Source organism: Protopterus annectens, chromosome 5.part0, assembly GCF_019279795.1.
Source record: "Protopterus annectens isolate FY-2018-M chromosome 5.part0, PAN1.0, whole genome shotgun sequence".
NCBI lineage: Eukaryota > Metazoa > Chordata > Ceratodontiformes > Protopteridae > Protopterus > Protopterus annectens.
This window is the reverse complement of record NC_056735.1, coordinates 1,347,887-1,366,944: the sequence shown is the minus strand read 5'-3', so window position 1 is coordinate 1,366,944 and position 19,058 is coordinate 1,347,887. Positions and strand designations below refer to the sequence as shown.

Sequence of the window (19,058 nt, the reverse complement as noted above, 5' to 3'; positions counted from 1 at the left end):
CCTGATCTCCAGCAATGAATGTACACTACCCAGAGTGCCATGGAATGCATGCAACCTTTCCACCTCCTGAGTGGTCAAAATAGGCCACATACTGTCCCCTGCCCCCACCTGGCTGCTTCAGTGCTGCAGCTTCTAAACAAACCCCAGCAACCTGAGTCACAGTCTAGGCTTCATTTTTCCAAGCCACAGAGCCTGGCAAAGAACATTAGACTTCTGAAGAACTCTTAAAAGGAGTGCTTACCAGTTATGTCTTAGATATCTGGAAAATAAATACCACCCATTTATCTGCTTCCCAGAAAGAAAACTGTCTTTCTTGTTATTAAATCAGCAATGAAGAGATTTTGTTAGATGCCCAAAATGGTGCATGATACATATGGGGCTGAAAGCAGATACCTTTATTTTTTTCTCTTAAAAGGCATGTGTTCTTTTATTGACCATCATCTGCTTGCATCACCAGTCATGCATGCAGTATTGTATGCTCCAGCACTTCACTGGCCTTTCACCAGTCAGCAAATTAGATCACTAAAGTTGTAAAACCTTCAGTTAGATAACCTTTGGTTTTCATTTTACTAATGATGGTTTACATTTGTTTCAATGTGGGAAAGCTTCTTAAGGGGAACTTGGCCACTGCAGAGTCTCACCTTACTGCCCTGTGTGGAACTGCACTTGTGGGTTCTATTCCCACACCAGGTGGTTGGATTGCGGACACTGCAGTGCAGCACTGGGGGGGGGGGGACCTGACGTCATGGAAGAAGCGACAGCATCTGACGACTCTGGTATTCAGGCCAGCTGAGGGCTACCTGCAGGCAGATAACCCAAATGTGATGACTGCAACAGTGAATACACTCGAACATTTACATTTATGGTAAGTATACACAACTGTACTTTCCCTGATGCCCTGGCCAAATAGTCCCTGTAGTGTAATTACTCCCAGGGGTTTCCTCAGAAAAGAGATGACTACCCTAGTAGGGCTAACCTGCTCAAGAAAGAATAAATAAATATGTGAGGATAGAAAGTACATCACTTTGCAAACTAGGGCAAAAGTCAGTCCTAGCTTCACCAGGCTGGGAAGAGCCTGCAACCTTTACCCTTCAAGAGTGCTTATTGGCATCAGAACTTTTTTTGACTCTGTCTTCTTCAGAGTTGGAATTAGTAAAGGCAGTTGGAATTTCCCTCCTAGCAGATGCTTTTCTTAGTGTTTGTGTCAGATGCTTCCAGGTTAGGTCGGGGAGTACATTTCTTCTCCTAGGCAGCCAAAGGCATCCTCACTATGAGATAACTTCAGTCTTCGTATCAGCTCTCTTGAAATGAAAATGGTTGTTCTTGGCCCAAAGGACTCTCTGGATAATTTTTCACAAGTTTTTTTTAAAATCTAATAGCCATGAAGGTGTCCTTTTATACTGGAAAAAAGATGATGTCATTCAGAGAGTGATAGGAGACTATGGCTGTGAGCTCACAGCTGTCGTATGGTTTTGATCTTGTGAGCCCATTACATCCCAAATGGACTGGGAGTAACACAGCAGGTAAAACTCCTTTGACTGTGAATGGAAAATTGGATACTATCCTTTCTTACACATTTGCTGACTATATGACTTTGGAATTTGGTGTTTTTGAAAGGACCAAAAATCCAAAAGTGCCACTGTTTAGTGCCATGAGCTATGTTCCATTGTTCCTCAGTTTGCATGTATATTTCTCCCCAGACTGCTTCTTTAGAAAACTTTTCTGGAGACACTTTCTCCATTGTGTAGAGTAACGGGAGCCCTGTCTGCATCCCACACAGTCTGGTATAGCAAATGACCTTGGTACTAGAAGAGGTATATCCATGCAGGTAGAAGAATGAAGAAGCTAAGCCAACTTGCTTCTATCTGGTGATGAGAAAAGGGCATGTGACTCCATCCAGAAACTTTCTCCTTAGGTACTAGGAGAGGCACACACATGGAAGTCTGCAAAAATACATTAATGGCTGCCTGACTAATGGCTTCACTGAGAGCAGCTCTCTGCTCTTGCTCTTGATTTTAAACCAAATAATCAAACGGCACATGGTGTAAAGTACAGGAGGATAAAAAAACTCATGAGTCAGTAGGAGGAATGTTTAAATGATTCTGGTACATTTTTTTTTTTATGTGGGACAAGAATACCTTAGTTCACAACTGCATGAGGATGTTAAAATCATGTACCTGGTTCTTAAAGATTAGTCTATAGTGAAATAATGCATCACTTTAGGTGTCCAGAGTTATTTGGGTGTTAACAGACTCCCAGATCAGCTCACATGGAGAAATGGAAGAGATTCACACATATTTGATAGGAAGTAAGGTACTGGTAACAGGAAGATTCAGGTTCATAAAGAGGTAGAAAGTTTATTTGTATAAGTAAATTTGCCATAATAGTAGATGTTCAGATAATCACTGTGACAGTAGCCTTAGCTATATGGGTTATATCCTGATGTAACTGACAGCCAGCTTTCAAAGCTTCAGAGCACCTTCCACATGCCCAAACCACCAGTCATGTCGAGCAGTACTGACTAATAAGACAGGTTTGGGTGCCAAGCCCTTCAGAGTTTTCATATCAACAGAGAGAGGGAGGTTGAGCCCTGAAAGGACGATGCCAGGAGCAACAAAAAATAAGAATTTACACCCTGTCATAAACAACAAACCAAAAAACATGGGGGTGGAGGGAGGGAGCGGCTACTGCAGCAGTGATCATTCGAACATGTAATGTTATGATAAATTTACTTACACAACTGTACTTTGTTAGTCATATTGATTGCTACTGCAGTAGCCTTAGCTGCATGGGTAGATTACCCTAGTTTATTATATTTGGGAGGTGGAAGGAGAAGAGTCCAGGAACCCCTGGAGAATGGTCCTAGCAAAGCCTTATCTTGACTTGGAGAATGAATCAAGCTTATAGTGCTTTGTAAAAGTATGTACATAGGACCAAGTTGCTGCTTCTAGAATACTTCTCGAGTACAGCCCTTTCCAAAAAGCCATAGATGAAGCCAAGGCCCTAGTAGAGAAGACCTTGACCCTGACTAGAATAGTTTTGCTGTGGTGGCTATAATGAAAGGGAATAGCCTTAGACAACCATTTCAAAATGGTCTGTTTTGACACAGGTTGTCCCTTCTTACTTTCATGAGAAATGAGCAATTGATCTGAAGATCTGAAAGATTTAGTTCGGTCAAAAACGTACTCTAGTTGTCTGTGGGCATCCAGGTATCCTTTCTTCCTTATTTTTAAGTTCAGCAAGGAAAACCGGGAGATAGTGTGGCTTTAAGTAAACTTGGATACCACTTTAGGCATGGAAGGATTAGTTGTCAAAGAAACCTTATCCCTGGTGAAAATGAGGTAGGGTTGACTCACCATAACAGCTTGCAACTTCAATACTCTTCTTGCAGAGGTCATAGCAATCAATTGGATCAGTCATTAGCTTCTTTAACACAAAATTAAGATCCAAAGGAGGGGCTACCATTTATTTTCAGGCCTTTTATGCAAAACCCCTTTCAAAAGCATTTTGACATGCCAGCGCATTGAAAGATGAGGATCCATGAGCGGTCATGCTGAAATGGCTGATAAGTGAACCTTGGTGGTAGGCATAAGAATGGCAAAGGATAGTAACTCACACAAATATTGCAAAACCAGAGAGCAACTAGCCCTGAATTGGTTATGCTGTTGGCATCAACTAGGAAACATTTTCCATTTGTTAGTATATGATTTTCTAGTAGCAGACTTTCTTGCCTCTGTTAGTACCTTCTGTACAACTTCAATAAACAATAGTCTAAAGGGAATTAAGACCTTATTATCCAGGCAGTCAGTTGAACTTCTGTGAGGTAGCTTGAGGTAATTACCCCGGCCATTTCCAAAAGAAAGGAGAACCATTGTTGCCTGGGCCATTAGGGAGTCACCAAAATGATCTAGGGAGATTCCTTCGGAGTATTCAGAAGTATCCTGGATATTAGTGTAAAAGGTGAAAAAAACATACAGGAACTGTATGGAGTCCTGGAGCAGAATCCTGCCAACTGATTATTCAGAGAGAAGGCAAGTAGGTCTACTTGAGGAACTCCCCACAGATGGATCAAATCTTGGAAGACCTCATATTCTACTTTTCATTTGTGAGTGTTTGCCTTTGTCCTGCTCAGCTTGTCTGCCACACAGTTTTGCTCTGAAGGAATGTAGGATGCCTGTAGATTGAGATTGTGCTGTGAAGCTATATCCCAATCTAACATGGCTAGCCTGCAAATGGTGGATGACCTAGTTCCTTGCTTGTAGACTGTGTCATTGTCTGTAACAGCTAGAAGAGGTCCTTGGGACTAAAGATGATTCAGAGAGTTGAGTGTCTTGATCGGGGCAAACATATTTATGTGCTTGCATCTGTTTTTAGTGTCCCACACACCTTACAGGTTTATCCCTCCTGAAGCTGCTCCCCAAGCAAAGTCTGAGGTGTCTTTGGTAACTGACTGGTATGGAACAGGGAGGTAGAAAGCAAGGCCTAGATTTAAGGATATTTGCTGTGTCTACCAAGTCCTATCTGACAAATCCCAGTACAAAGGATGTTGCTCCAGGGACCAAAGAGACTTCAGATACCATTGTATTTTTCTCATATATTGTCTTGCCAGGGGGTATCATGAGATTCATAGATGTCATGACACCCAAATTCCTGAGGTATTCCCTTGCAATGACCGAAGTCTGAGTGGAAAACCTTAGAAATAAATCTAGTTCTATTTTTTCTTGTGGATAAAAAGCTCTTTGAACTGAGTTGTCTGGCTGACACCCCAGGAACACAGTCTTGGGTTAAGGAGTCAAAAAAGACTTCTGAATCTTCTCTTGGAATCCCAGCTTGTATAAGAGATCTTTTACCCAAGTGAGAGATTCCTAACACTTTGAAACAGTCTCTGCAAAGCTAAGCAACTTGTCTAAATATGGAAAAGATGTGGATACCCTGTTGCCTGCAGTGAGCTATAACTGGGACCATACACTTTGTGAACACTCTTGGTGCAGTGAATACTCCAAAAGGTAAGTCAGAGGAATTGATATTGTGATCCAGTCTCACAAAACCTTAAACACCTGAAGCTTGGATGAATAGGGATGTGATGATAAGCATCTTTTACATCTAGTGTTAAAAGGAAATTTGAATAAGGAAGAAGAAGTAACATTATAGTGCCCGGGTTCAAAATGTCATGTCACAGTCGCATACTGATTTAGGAAAGAAAGATCCAGAGCTGAATTCCACGCATTTTCTTTCTTTTTCACTTAAACATCCTTGAATAAAAAACTTTTCTCAGGTGGGAATAAGGAACTGGTTCTGTCATTCCTGGCACAGCATGTGATGGACAGGTAGAAGTAAGAGTCTGGTGTGGTGGATGAGGGATTACCCCATGGAAAGGAGGAATTCCTTCCCACTGCCATCTGTAACCTTGATGAATGGATTGTCTGTTGCCAGTGACGAAAGTGGAGATTCAGACTTTCAGGAAGGGGACGGGGCTGCCAGGGTGGGAAGGAGACATGGGGAGGGGGGGACAAGGTCCCTTAAATAGTCAGTCTGACTTTTTGGATTGTCCTTAGTTTTAGGGGGTTCCCAAATTCGTTTTGCATCACCTTTGCCATTTCTTCTTAAACTTCTGTTTACCTGCATTTTGTTGTGTCTGTTTATTTTGTTTTACACCAAGTGTTGGAGGTGTGGTGGGGAAGAAGGAGGTAATTGGGAACATATTTTCTAGGAGTGTAATGAGTTACGATTTAAAGATTCCCTGCAGACTACTCTGTCAGAGATGCTGGGTGAGCAAATTGATGTAACTAAGGAAATTATTTTTTTTGAGCTGTGATACAGAATCAGAATTGCCTAGACATAGTAAGGCCTTGCTGAGTTTAATTATGGTGACTGCCAAAAAAGCAATTACGAGAAAATGGAAATCAAAGTCTAAACCAACTGTTCTAGAAGTAGTGAATATAGTAACAGAGATAAATAACTGGAAATGGGATCTTTAGAAAAGGGTAGGAGCAAATTACATAGAAAACATGGGAACTGTGGGATCAATATATGCAGAGGAGAGGAGCGAGGTTTAAAAGAAAGCAAGATTTGAATGAGCTGTGTAATGTTTGACTGACGACGACTAGATAGATTATAAGTGATGTATAATGTTTGCAACTGCAATTGTGTCAAGGTGGTTTGTAATATATAATGTTTGCAACTAAAATTATATCTACATGGTTTGTTTTCATTTATATAAATGTATGTTTGTGCCATACATGATGATTTAATAAAGATGTTTCTTGTTTAAAAAATAAAAAATTGGATGAGGGGTTACAGAATCCCTTAAAAAGGGGGAAAACAGGGAGAATCAGAAACTCGGCTCTCTTCTGAGTCTGAATCAGAAATCTGAGCAGAAAATCCTATTTCTGTCCCTTCATCTTCCTGTCTAGATTCAGAATCTTGAGTGTCTTCAAGAAAACTGGTATTTTTCTTTATTTTACCAGAAACTACTTTATAAGCAGGATCAATAGCCTGAATTAAACCCTGAGCAAGACCCAGTTAATTACTCCTGTCCAAAGAAATTTGATAGGAGTCGATACATGTATAGTTTTCTGTTTCTTTTTTGCAGGAAAAAAATAGGGCTAACAGTGCTATTAATGGCAGCAGCAGCTTCCCCAGGGATGCAACAACATTCTGCCAAAAAGGAAGCCTTCCCTTTTCCCTCTCCCAGGACTGACAACAGTGGTTCTGTCTTGCTCACTGAGGGGATCCAAACAGCTGTAGAGGACATGGCTTAACCCCTTGTCCGTAGTGGCTGTAGGTGCTACAGATGAGTGGTCTGATGTACAAGTGGTTACAGCAGAGTCACTTACCTGCAGCTGAGCTAAATTACTAGCCTGCTGTGGTGGGAAAGGCTGTTTGCTTAACTTTTGTTTTTTTGGGCTGGAAAAAGAGACCGACTGTGGGACCAAGTTTGTTTTTTAGTCTGGCAGAAAATTGTACTACCTTCCCTGGGAAAATGAGCAACAAAAGCTGGTGAAAATTCAAAGCCTTTAAAAGTCGCATTTTTTGCAGATTAAACACAGTAAAAAGTTCTTTACAACACCCAACCCTAAAAAGTAAAATAAGAACCATTTTGCCACAGGAAAAAAAGTTGTTTTTAAATACTTTAAACAACTTTTCAACTGAAAGGGAAAAAAAAGCTTTCATTTAAAAGTACAGTACAGTCTTGTGATACTCTGTTGAAACAGACTCCTAGCTTTAGGATAATTTTGTTGAAAAGAAAGTATTATCAAACAAAACATTTTTTTTTTTTAATGGAAGTCCCCCACTCAAAGGGAACTTATCTACCCAACAAAGGAACAGCACAGGTGGAGTCTCGATCCTCAAAAGCATCAGAGGGCAGAATGTTCACTGGCAGGAAAGTTCTGAAGGGATTGGTGCCCAAACCTGTCTCTTTAGTCAGCTCAGGTTGAGCTGATTGATGGTTTGAGTGTATGGAAGGTGCACTGAAGCTTTGAAAACTGGTTGGCTGACTGTTATGTTTTTGGCAAGATATAACCGATGTTGCTAAGGCTACTTCAGCAGCGATCAATATACTGAACATTTATTCCCCCCCCCCCCAAGACAAACTTCAGGTTCCTAGAGAGGCTGGAATCCCCATTATTAAGCCCCTGACAACTTCTAGTTGCTGCCAGCATTTTCTTTTGATTTATCCAGTGGTGAAATAATTTGAACATTAATCTTTACTTTGGATCGTCACTTCCTTGACTTAGACTCATCCTATAAGGATCAGTTTCAGTGCTCTTTGTCTTTCTGATATAAATGCCACCATCCCAGTGTAATTGGAGAATGACTCTATAAGAGGGCACAGAATAGTTGATGAAGTGCTTTATAATTTGGCATCCATTGGTAGTTGTAGTCAGAGGTGTAGAATACAAGGTGTTTTGACAAGATATAGTGGAAGTATTGCCAGTGTCACTCATTCTGAAACTTTTCCTTTTAGTTTCACGGTACTTTTTTTTTCTAGGAACCTGCTATTCCTTAACCTTCCCCTCTCTTTAGCCCCTTCTCTCCACTGCTAAAATCCACCAAACACCATCAATCCATTCTTTTCCTCTCCTACCAGTGGAGGCAGAACGCCGAGAAGTTCTGCCATAACCTTAAGACACATGGGCTCTTCCTTTCCCACAAGAAAACAGCCATAACAGCCTTTCATGATAAGAGATTTTCACAGCTCTTAAAAGAATGGGAGTTAGGAGGTGGGCATCTTACATGCAGCTGTGAGTAAGGATTTTAAATATGCAAGGCAAAAGGAGCAGCTATTACTTGGGGAGCATTCCATCCATCATCGTCCATGATGACTTTTTACTCAAACTCGTCCCGCACCACCAAATGATTAGCAGCCTGCTGAGAACCTGGAAATCCTCCTGATCTTCACAGGAAAGTGTCCAATTGTTTGCAGAAACCCACAGCCTTCCCCAGGGATGGATGAAGTAACATAGACCACTCAATCCTGCCCCTCTAGGCAGCTTCTTCAGTGTCTGAGCCACTAATTTCATTCAGGTAATTTATGTCCATTTCTGTACTGCTTGAAGCTGGGCCATCCTTTAGGTCTTGAGTTCAGTTGCTCTTCATGCAACAGGGACTACTGCTGAACTAGGCAATAGCTTCCTTTTTGATGGACATTTACAGGAAGGGACTTCCTCTACGAAGACTGTTTTGAAGGGCAGACTAAACAACTGACCTGTATGGAAAGGGAAGAGTTCATCAAGTACAGCTTGTCTATAGAGAGTAAACATTTGCTGAAGACAGTAGTTTTAACTCAGAATTTCTTCTTGTGATTTGCAGGTAGCCAAAAAAATACGTGAACTTATGGCAGACGTAGAGAGCATGAATTATCTTCACGAAAATCATGATGTATTCCGGAGGGAGCAGGATGAGCAACTTGTTCAATGGATGAATCGGTAAAAAAATTATATCATTTAACAAAGTTTCTGTGTCTATTAGTGTGCAGTGATGATCAACAGTGGCAGTTCAAAATACCAGACTATTTTATTTTGTTAGTAATGTAGCTTTCAGCTAAAGATGTATAGCTGTCTCTGTAATTAAAATATTTTGTGTGATCCAATTTCTCTGTTTCCCTGTGGGACTTCTTGGTTGATGGTAGTTAGACGCCTTACCTACCAGCATGCAGAAGTTATGCAAGTCTGCCTTTGGCATGCTAAAGATGAGTTATTTTGAAGACAGAATGTGGTTTATTCATTGGTGAATTATTCTGTATAGTAAACTGTATGAAAGGGGAAATAAAATATTTTGGATTCTTGAGGCTATACTGAAAATATCAGATTTTTTTTTTTTACTGAACATCACTGTCACACTGTGGCATTTAAGTTGTCATCATCAACCTCACATTTCCCGTTTTGACATGGGGTAAGGGTGTCACATCACCATTAGTCAATGTAACCAAATCACCAAGAGTCTGCATTTACACCTGCCCTGATGCATGTCTTATGGGAAGAAATGTCTTTACTGCCCTTCCCCTGATAAAGTGCTGTTTTGGTTTACTTGAGTGTTAGAGGTGAGCCTGAAGGTAAAGGGCCCTGTTGTAGGCAGTAGAGCACACACCATTACCATAAAACACTGAACACATCTTTTCCTTGCCTCTTATGCCTGTTAACACTTCAGTCTCCACTGCCATGAAGGGTATTTCTGTTATAGTCTTAATCCCATTTCCTGATGGCTGATGTTGGCACCTGCATCACTGAAGAGGTGTTCTGTGGTCCTCCTGATGTGTGCATGCTTCCACACCCCGTGAGGGCCACTATTACCAACTTCGAACTACCACCTCATCCTGTAATCCTGTGGCTTTTGGTTATTTGCATAAGTGTAGATTGGCTGACCAGGGCCACCATCTGGTGTAGGTCACTTGATCCCACCCTCCTGTACCTGAAATTCCAGTGTTTAATTTGCTATCAAAATTGGGTCATCTGGATTTCGTAGCCAATGCTGTATCTCTTTGTGCTACACAGCCAGACGTCTGTAACTTGGAATTTGTATACCTAGGACAAAAAGCTGAGAGGAATCTATTTTTCATTTCTCTAAATAATTTTTCTCTCGTTTTTTTTTTTTTTTTTTTTTTACACTTCTCTTGCATGACTGTCATTAAGCTTTCCCAGATAGTCTTGTGCCCGTTCATTCCTCCATCGTGGAGAGTCCTGCAGAACCAGAGAGGTAAGAGCCATTCAGCGGGGCTGCCATTCAAGCAGCCATGTGATTTGTGTGTATATTCACTGATAGTCCGTATCACTGCTCAGCTTGCAATGACTTTTCATGTGAATACATGGTCCTGTCCAACCACTATGAAGACTCCTAGCTATTGGTGGCTTGGTGAGTCTAACTTCTGTCCCCAGTATGTGTATTTTGCATTCTAAGCCTTCTTCTGAGGGGACTAGCACATTCCATGTCTGGCCGCTCCCCATCAACCTTCCCATGGATGGAGAAGCCCATCATCCATTGCCAGCTCCATCAGCTGCCTGAGCCACTGATTTGAACCCATGTTGTCTGGGCCATAGTCAGGGCTTTATCCCTTTGTGCCACCAGAGATGAGTGTCTAGTTCTGTGATACGAATTTTTGTCGTTTTATTTCCATGAATGTCAGTAGTGAGATATGTCGTATGAACAGCTGCTTTTCATAGGTAAGGAACCCAAGAGCCTCAAAGTATTTCTTTAACTCCTGACAATATCCCTGTTAAGGTTAGCATTAATTTCTGCAATCTCACTCTTCTCAAATCACTGGATCATTTGCCAGAATCACTTTGAGAACATCTGTATCTCATTATGCAGAGTTTTAGTGAAGACTTCCCATCCCTAGGTCTTATCTTCAATAATGGCTGCAGCTGCTGCCTTTCCTTATTGATACCTATTAGTAAACCCCCCCATCTAGCACTGCATGGCAAACCTCCTCTTTTAACTTGACTGTTTTTTATCATTACTGATGTCCACAAAGCAGAGCCATATGGTTACTACCATAACAGGCACTGACCACCTTTCCAGCACAGTTTGTTGCCACTTCAGCATCCATTCATATTGAATGGTCCCAGCCTCTTCCAGTATATGGGATATGCTCTTATAGAGATGTTAAACTCATTTTGCACAGTAGCATCTGCTGGTAATATCTAATGTCAATTTTCATTCATTCCTCAACGGTTGGGTTCAGATCCAACTCTGCCGTTATTTTAGCCTGTGGCCACCAAAAACTCTCAAGCTCCTCCCTCACCCATAATGCAGCAACCCCAACATACCTCAGATCTCATTTGCCACTTTCACATTTGGATGTGGTCACCTTGAGCTTCCGAGCGTTTAAGATTAGAGATACATTTATTTCTTTTTTTGCTCACTTTAACAGTTTTCTATTTATAAATCCTTCCGTATTACACGTCTTTGGTGTACTCTGTTTTACCATAGTTGGTCTTCCTTTTCTTTCTTTTTTACACTTTTCTTAGTGTAGCTTGAATTACCATTGTTGGTATTTTTTTCTATATTTCTGTCTTTAATAGTTTAAAAAATAAACTAAAAAATGTCTTATTTTTCTTTACTATTTTCAAAATGTCTGAAAAAGGCTCTTCTGGCTTTAAGAAGTGCCAGAAATGCCGGGCACAAGTTGCCTCTATCAGACGCTTATGTTTTATGAGTTTACTGTTTCGGCCCAGACCATTTTGGATAGACTGTTCTATTCTAAAGACATGCGTCTGGAGCATTTCTCCCCGGGCCTCCACTGAAAACAGGATCTGTGGAACCTAGTCGGACTTTCCCGGTCAACAAATGTTAAATAAAATAAATAAATAAAATCAAATCTGCAAAGCTTTTAATCCATGAGCAATGGAGGATAGGAGCAGTAAATGAACTCTGGGGCTCAATCCCCCAAACCCAAGACAAAGGAGCCTTCATCCAAGTCTTTGAGGCTTTCAGGGTCCTCAACTCCCTCCTTGGAGCCTTCCACAGAACCACCAAAGAAAAAGCATAGGTCTTATCTGAAAACTGCTCCTGCTCAGCTGGCGCCGGAGTTGACAAAGGCTTCCTCAGATCTTGGCTCTTCAGATCCAAGGCTTTTGCCTAGGATAGAGTATTCCCCATCTTTGGATCCGGTACCCTCTAGAGTACCTTCTTCTTACCTAGTATCATGCCAGCATTTTAGGTCTCCATCGCTGGCTTGTTGTGATTCTTCCAGATGTCTGACCAAGGCTGATGTGGGCAGAATGATGAGGAAATTTTTCTCAGCACAGATACAGATGGAAGTTCTTCCGGCCCTTACCCCTTTGGGTCAGGAAGCCTGTGTTTCTACTACTCCACCAATGTCAGCTTCTTCTCCAATCAGACCTATTGTTTCGGGCCCCTATATTTTAGTCTTCCAGGTCCATTTGGATCGGATCCAAAGATGTTGGTATCTTCGGCTCCAAAGTCATCTCCGAGTGCACCACCTTCCACGTTTTTGGACCCTGATGACTCTCAGAGCCGAAGCATCCCTGTTGGATCTGAGGCATTAGAGTCGACTCCAAAGTTTTTGGAGCCATCTCTTCCCCTCGGAGCTTCAGTATTGGACAGCTCTGATCGAACTTCCACCTCGGGAGTACTGCCTTCGGGGCAGGGGGAGCCGATGGAGCAGCAGTGTGTCTTCTCGGCTCCATTGGCTTCCTTCTCCTTGGAGCATTCTGCCTTTGAGGTGATAAAGAGAGTGTTCTCTGCTTTGGCAGGACGGGTGGATCCTACCCCCTCGGATCTTCCCTCTTGTTCCTGTGTGTCTATCTGCCTTAAGCCCCATCATTCTACTCCACAGGGACTGCAAGCCCAAAGTCTGTAGGTTACCCAGCAGGGTATTTCTATCTCTTCTGACACTTCTCCGGAGCACCCCACTGAGGAAGCCCCTAGGAAGAGGACATGCAAGAAGAGGCACAAAACTCCCTTCAGTCACCTTAACCATCACAAAATATACTGATTTTGATGAAGGGGGAAAGGTCCCAAGATCACCACCCGAAGAGATATCTTTTGGAGACGTCCTTGAGGTCCTTAAGCAGAGGGGTGGTTGGTCCACCAACAACCCTTTTCCAGAGGAATTGGTATTCCTGGAGACCTTTGGGGCTGGCCCGTCTACTTCCTGGGTAACCCTGCCCACCGATGAGCTCATTGACTTGATCTCTAGGTGGGGGGGGGGGTGGAAGGAGCCTGACACAGTTGAGCCAATCCCCAAAAGACCTTCTGGCACCACCTATAGGAAGGGTGTTTTGGAACAAGGGAGTGCCCATAGATGCTATGGTCATGGCGGTAACCACCAAGAAAGAACTTGCTGAGCAGATTTCCTCCATCCATCCCCCTAACATGGGGTCAGAGCATTGGACAGATTGGTGAAGCATGTGTATGCTTCAGCGACTTTTGCCATCAGTTTGCTGAACTACCTGGCACACTTTGAGACTATAAAGGGACTTGATAAAGGAACTGTCAAAATCCCTTTCTGGGACTGCTGCTAATGAGACTCAGACTTCTGCGGCCTCACAGTTGGCTACAATACAATGCATTTCTAATTCGTCCATGAGGCGTATCTCTCATTCAGTTGAAGGTACTTTAAGGGTGGCAGATTCAGACATTTCCATCAGGAGGCATGCCTAAATGCACTTATGTGATTTTGCAGAGTCCTTCAAGGCCTTGTTCGTCAATGCATCCTTTGATAGCAGTTAATTGTTTGTCCCTAAGGTAAAGGACACACTGTCGAGGTGAGAGAAGATAGAAAGACCCTATATGCAATGGGAGTACGTTTTTCAACCCCTCAAAAAGACCTTGTCCAGGAACCAATGAGGAGAACAAAAAATGTGGTTCAAGAAGTCTCTGGGTCCTTTCCAAGATCCACATGGATCTTGTTTCCCCAGAGGCAGAGGGGGAGAACTCAAATGGGAGACACCGCTCACACCACAGTGGAGACCCACAAAACTAAAAGTCTAGAGATTCTCTCTCTAACAGACCCTACCAGGGCTCCTCAAAGGAGGCCCTACTGTCCCCCTCTAGAGACAATTGGGGGTTGTTTACCCCTGCACCAGAGAGCATGGCTAGAGATCCCAAAAGATAAGTGGGTGTAGAAGATTATTTTCAGAGGTTATATAATTCCCATTTCCCTTTCACTTCCATCTGTATGCAAATTTCCCGATGTTCCACCCAGTCAGAGGAAAGCTGCACCACTAGAAATACAAAAGCTGTTAGATAAAAAGAGTCATCCAAGAGTTCCCACCAGACCAAATAGAGTCTGGAACTTACTCAAGGTTCTCTTTAGTGCCAAATAAACCAGGGGACTGGAAACCGATTTTGGATCTCAGCAACTTGAAAAAATCAGTTTGGCATACAAAGTTTTGCATGGTCACGGTTCAGTGTATTCTGCCCTTATGCAAGGATGACTGGATGTGCTCGATAGACCTTCAGGATGTTTAGTATCACATAAAAATATAAAAACATACAGACAATCCAGATGGTATCTATGCTTCCAACTTGAGAGCCAGTTATTACCAGTTTAGAGCACTTCCTTTGGCCTCACCATAGGCCCCAGTGTGTTCGCCAAATGCATGGCAGTGGTGGCAGCTCACCTGAGACTGCAGGGATTCTGTGTGTTTCCTTACCTGGATGACTGGCTCATTACCTCCCCAACCAGGCATCTACTAATAAGAGCAGATCATCAGGTACTTTAGACTTACTTCTATCTGGGGATTACTATAAATTCCAATGAGTCTTAGAACCATTTCAAAAATTGGAATTCATAGGAGCAATTTTTTACACAGTATCAGTGAGAGCTTCTCTGCCTTCCTCAAGAGTACGAACAATCAGATTCCATATCAGAAAAGTAATTCACAGTACCACAATCTCAGTCCATTAATCTGCCACTTTTCTTTCCAAAATTTGCAAACAATGGTGAATATATGTTACACTTATTGGATGTTCATAGACAATTACGTTTCTACTTGCATGGAGCAAATGAAATTAGAAAGGTGGATCAATCATTTGTCTCCTTTGCAGATTCTAAATTGGGTAAATCAGTTGCAGAGGTAACTTTAGTCAGATGGCTGATGAATTGTACATCTTTTGTCTTCAATAAGTTGGGTTTGTCCTTACCAAAACCTTTGAGCCCATTCAACTATCTCTATGGCTACTTCTTCAGTTGTTTCCCTCTAGGGCTTCCATGGACGACATATGTGCGACTGCAACTTGGGCCAGTCCTCATACCTTTATTACACATTACAAACTGGATCTGGTCTTGAGGGGAAGAGCAGCCTTTTGCTCAGCTGTGCTCAGGAATATCCTTCCTTGGAGTCCAACCAGGGATTTAGGTAGCTGGGGATTCTGTCCCAACTGGCGAGGAGTGAATGAAAATTGACATCAGTTAAAGAAGTTTTGTTCTCACCATAATGTTCCCTCTGTGTTGTCCATTTTCATTCTTCCAAAACTCCCCACCCACCAACCCCAAGCCTTTTTCACAATTGATTTTTGGAAGGAGAGTTTATAAGGACACCACTGTCTTTCATGTTTAGATTCATAGATTCATAGATTAGTACTAGGCTAACTGCCCTTACGAGCCACTTTAAGCCTAACCAGTTATCCTTTGAGAGACTCAAACCCTGCACCTTGTGTTTGTAAGGCAAGCACCTTAACCATTAGGCCACCCTTCCAACAAGCTTGAGCTCCAGATATGGCATCTTCTGTTGGGAATTTTATTTTAGTATTTCCTCTGTATGTCAACCAGAAAACAAGGTCAGAAGTATGTTAGGGGTTGGTGCATTATGGGTAAGGGAGGTGCTTGAGAGTTTTTTGGTGGCCACAAGCTAAAATAACTGCCAAGTGGATCTGAACCCAAGTGTTAAAGAATGGAAATAGACAACACAGATGGAATGTTATGGTGAGTACATAACTTCTTTTTCTAGTACACCCTTGATGTTCTTCGTGTTTCACTGTCGCAGTCATCACATTTGGGTTATCTGCCTGCAGGTAGCTCTCAGCTGGCCTGAATACCAAAGTCTTGGGATTTCTGTGTCTGATGCTGTCACTTCTTCCATGATGTCAGGTCATCAGGGGTATAAAACGTGCAGCCGACGCCATTACATCAGTCTTTCTTGCCGTGTGATGCTCGAAGCAGAAGCAGTTCGCAAGTGCCTGTCGGCCGACTCCTGAAATTTTCGTTTTTCGAGTTTCAGACCTGAAGTCTTCTAAAAGGTAAGTACCCCATTGGGGATCCTTTTTTCTTGCTCTAACTGATGTCAGAAAAAATTAATAGTGGTCCTGCCTGTGGAAAGCAAATACCTGACAGAGATTTTCATTCTTATTGCATCACCTGTTTAGGCACAGACCACAATGTCCCTCGCTGTCGGTTTTGTGCCTTGTTCAACACCCCAACTATTCATCGTCAGACAATTTTTGTAGCTAAATTCTTTCGCTCTCGATCTCCGTACTCTGAAATGGCTTCGATAAGCCATCCGACTACCAATCTTCCAAAAAAATGAAAGGATAAAGACAGAGACAGACCGCATAGGTCCAAGGCTGCCGACGACTGTAACGTTAAGCTAGTCGCCATTCTGCCGGTACTAGGTGAGGCACTTTTGCAGCCCCTGATACCTGCTTCTACAGATTCACAGGCCTCTACTGAGACGTATTCAGAGTCTAGTATGTCGCGAGATGCTTCTTCAACTATGGAACCTGTGGAGGCCCACATGCCACATAAACTCTAACGCAATGGAACAACTGGTCACCACTCCCACAAGAGGGAACAACATATTGGACCTGGTCATCACCAACATGGGGACTCTATGTTCCACTCCAGAGGTAAACCCCTCATTGGTAAGATCAGACCATAAACAAATTTCCCTGGACATCCATATCCTGTCCCCACCCCCAGCCAAGGAAATCACTGTAAAGAATTTCTCCAAAGCCAACTTTGCACTTCTCAAGACTGAGGTGGAATCCTTCAAAGCCCCTGGGCCAGAGGATAATACAGCCCAATCCGCAGAATCCTTTACAAATGCATTCTATGAGCACCTGCAGGAATGCATGGATCGTGCTATCCCAAATAAAACCAAGACTCACCCCTCCAAAAACAGGAGACCGGTCTGGTGGACCCCGGCCATAAATAAGCTATACAACAGAAGGAGGAAGCTACTACATGACAGAGCAAAATCTCAAAAAGGGAAGGCATCTCTAATCAGTATTAGCAAGAAACTTCAATCCCTCATAAAATCATCAAAGGCCAGTTTCGAAAGAAAAATTGCCCTAGACACTAACGATAATCACAAGGCCTTCTTTAGTTACATCAGGAACATGGGCGGAAACTCCCAGATATGCTCTGAATTGTTGCATAACGGTACAAAATATACCGAACCTACAGACATAGCCAACATCCTGGCAGACAGATTCAGCGCAAACTTCCCCCCAAAGGAGCAAATGCCTATCCCAACTGAATGTAACCTCCCTGACATCACAGATGCACAGGTGAAAGTTGCCCTCTCCAAAGCAAAAAACGCAGCATCTATGGGACCGGACGGTGTCCCAGGCTGTGTCTTACACGAGCTCCAAGAAGAACTGAACCCTCACATTAAGTCACTGTTCAAACTTAGCCTTACTACAGGATATGTACCCAAAGAATGGCGTACAGCTACAGTGGTCCCACTACACAAAGGTGGTGCCACAACGGACCCCAGAAGCTATCGCCCCATAAGCCTGACTAGTCTGGTCTGTAAAGATATGGAGCGTATTATCATGGAACTCATAAACAAAGACATTGGGAGCCTCCAGACACTGGACCCTACCCAATTCGGCTTTGTTAAGGGCAGATCTTGCCTCTTAAACCTAGTTGATTTCTTTGAAACAGTTACCAAAGCCATAGATGAGGGCAAGGTAGTCCACACAGCCTACCTGGACCTCACAAAAGCCTTCAACACAATACCCCACTCGGGCATCATAAATAAGCTTACCAGCTTAAATATCAACCCCTATATCGCAAGATGGGTTGCAAACTGGCTCAGAGATAGAACCCACATGGTCAGAATCGCAGGTGCCATGTCCGAATCCAAACCAGTTACAAGTGGCGTCCCACAGGGCTCAGTTCTGGGACCTCTCTTGTTCGGTATATACTTCCCTGAGGTTCAGGCTAACACGGGGGGATTATGGCTGACAAAGTTTGCAGATGACTGCAAACTGGGGCCATAATCCAATCTCCAGCTGACACAAGCATCCTCCAAAAGGGTCTCACAGAGACGGATGCTTGGTGCCAGAGCCACGGCCTCAAGCTAAATGCTAAAAAGTGCATATTCATCCCCTTTGGGAAAAACAAGGTGCCCACAAATTATCACATAGGTGGTAATCCATTAAGTACGGAAGAAGTAATTAGAGATTTGGGGACCAACGTAGATAGTAATCTCTCCTTTGATAATCACGTTGCCAAAATGGTTAGAAAGACCTTCTATATAGCCCACCTTATCACGAAAGGGTTCGCATCTAGATCAAGAAAGGTCATTGTGCCCCTCTACTCGTCACTCATCAGGTCCATAATTGAATACAATGCCCCTTTTGGGATGTACCTTACCCGACACCTGCAGCAACTGGAGAGACCCCAAAAGTACCTCACCAAGAGGATCATGGGCTACAAACAGATGTCCTATGCAGCTCGACTAAAGAAACTCCAGCTCTACTCAGTTGCTTACCGCCTACTCAGAGGCGATCCATGCCTGACGTATAAAGCCATGTCAAACCCAGAATTAATGGACATGCTCCACCTCAAAAAATCCAAGTCCCTTAGAGCTACATGCTCCAGGGACCTAAACCTCAACACAAAAATAAATAGGACATGCTGGAGGGACAGATTCATTTCCCAGAGGCTCCCCTCACTCTGGAATAGAATCCCAATTCATGTTAGCCATAGCCCCTCGCTAACCCTCTTCAAGCGAAATCTGGACGCGTGGATGGGAAATCGCAAATTCACCCCTGGGATCTCTTCTGTGTCCCTGCTAGACAGAGGCACAGTAAACTAATCTTAAAAGGGTACCTTCTGTGACCTACTTTACAGAGGCACAGTA

At 42.9% G+C, this 19,058-nt stretch overlaps 1 protein-coding gene across 1 annotated transcript in view; it reads left to right on the top strand.

Annotated features, from left to right (window-relative positions):
• The window catches only part of HERC2 (HECT and RLD domain containing E3 ubiquitin protein ligase 2), a gene marked incomplete in the record, with an annotated part of 3,551,743 nt that overhangs the window by 3,103,358 nt on the left and 429,327 nt on the right, over nucleotides 1-19,058 (top strand). The window contains 1 exon segment of the mRNA XM_044072055.1: nucleotides 8,815-8,930. Within this exon segment, the coding sequence (XP_043927990.1) occupies nucleotides 8,815-8,930 (116 nt within the window).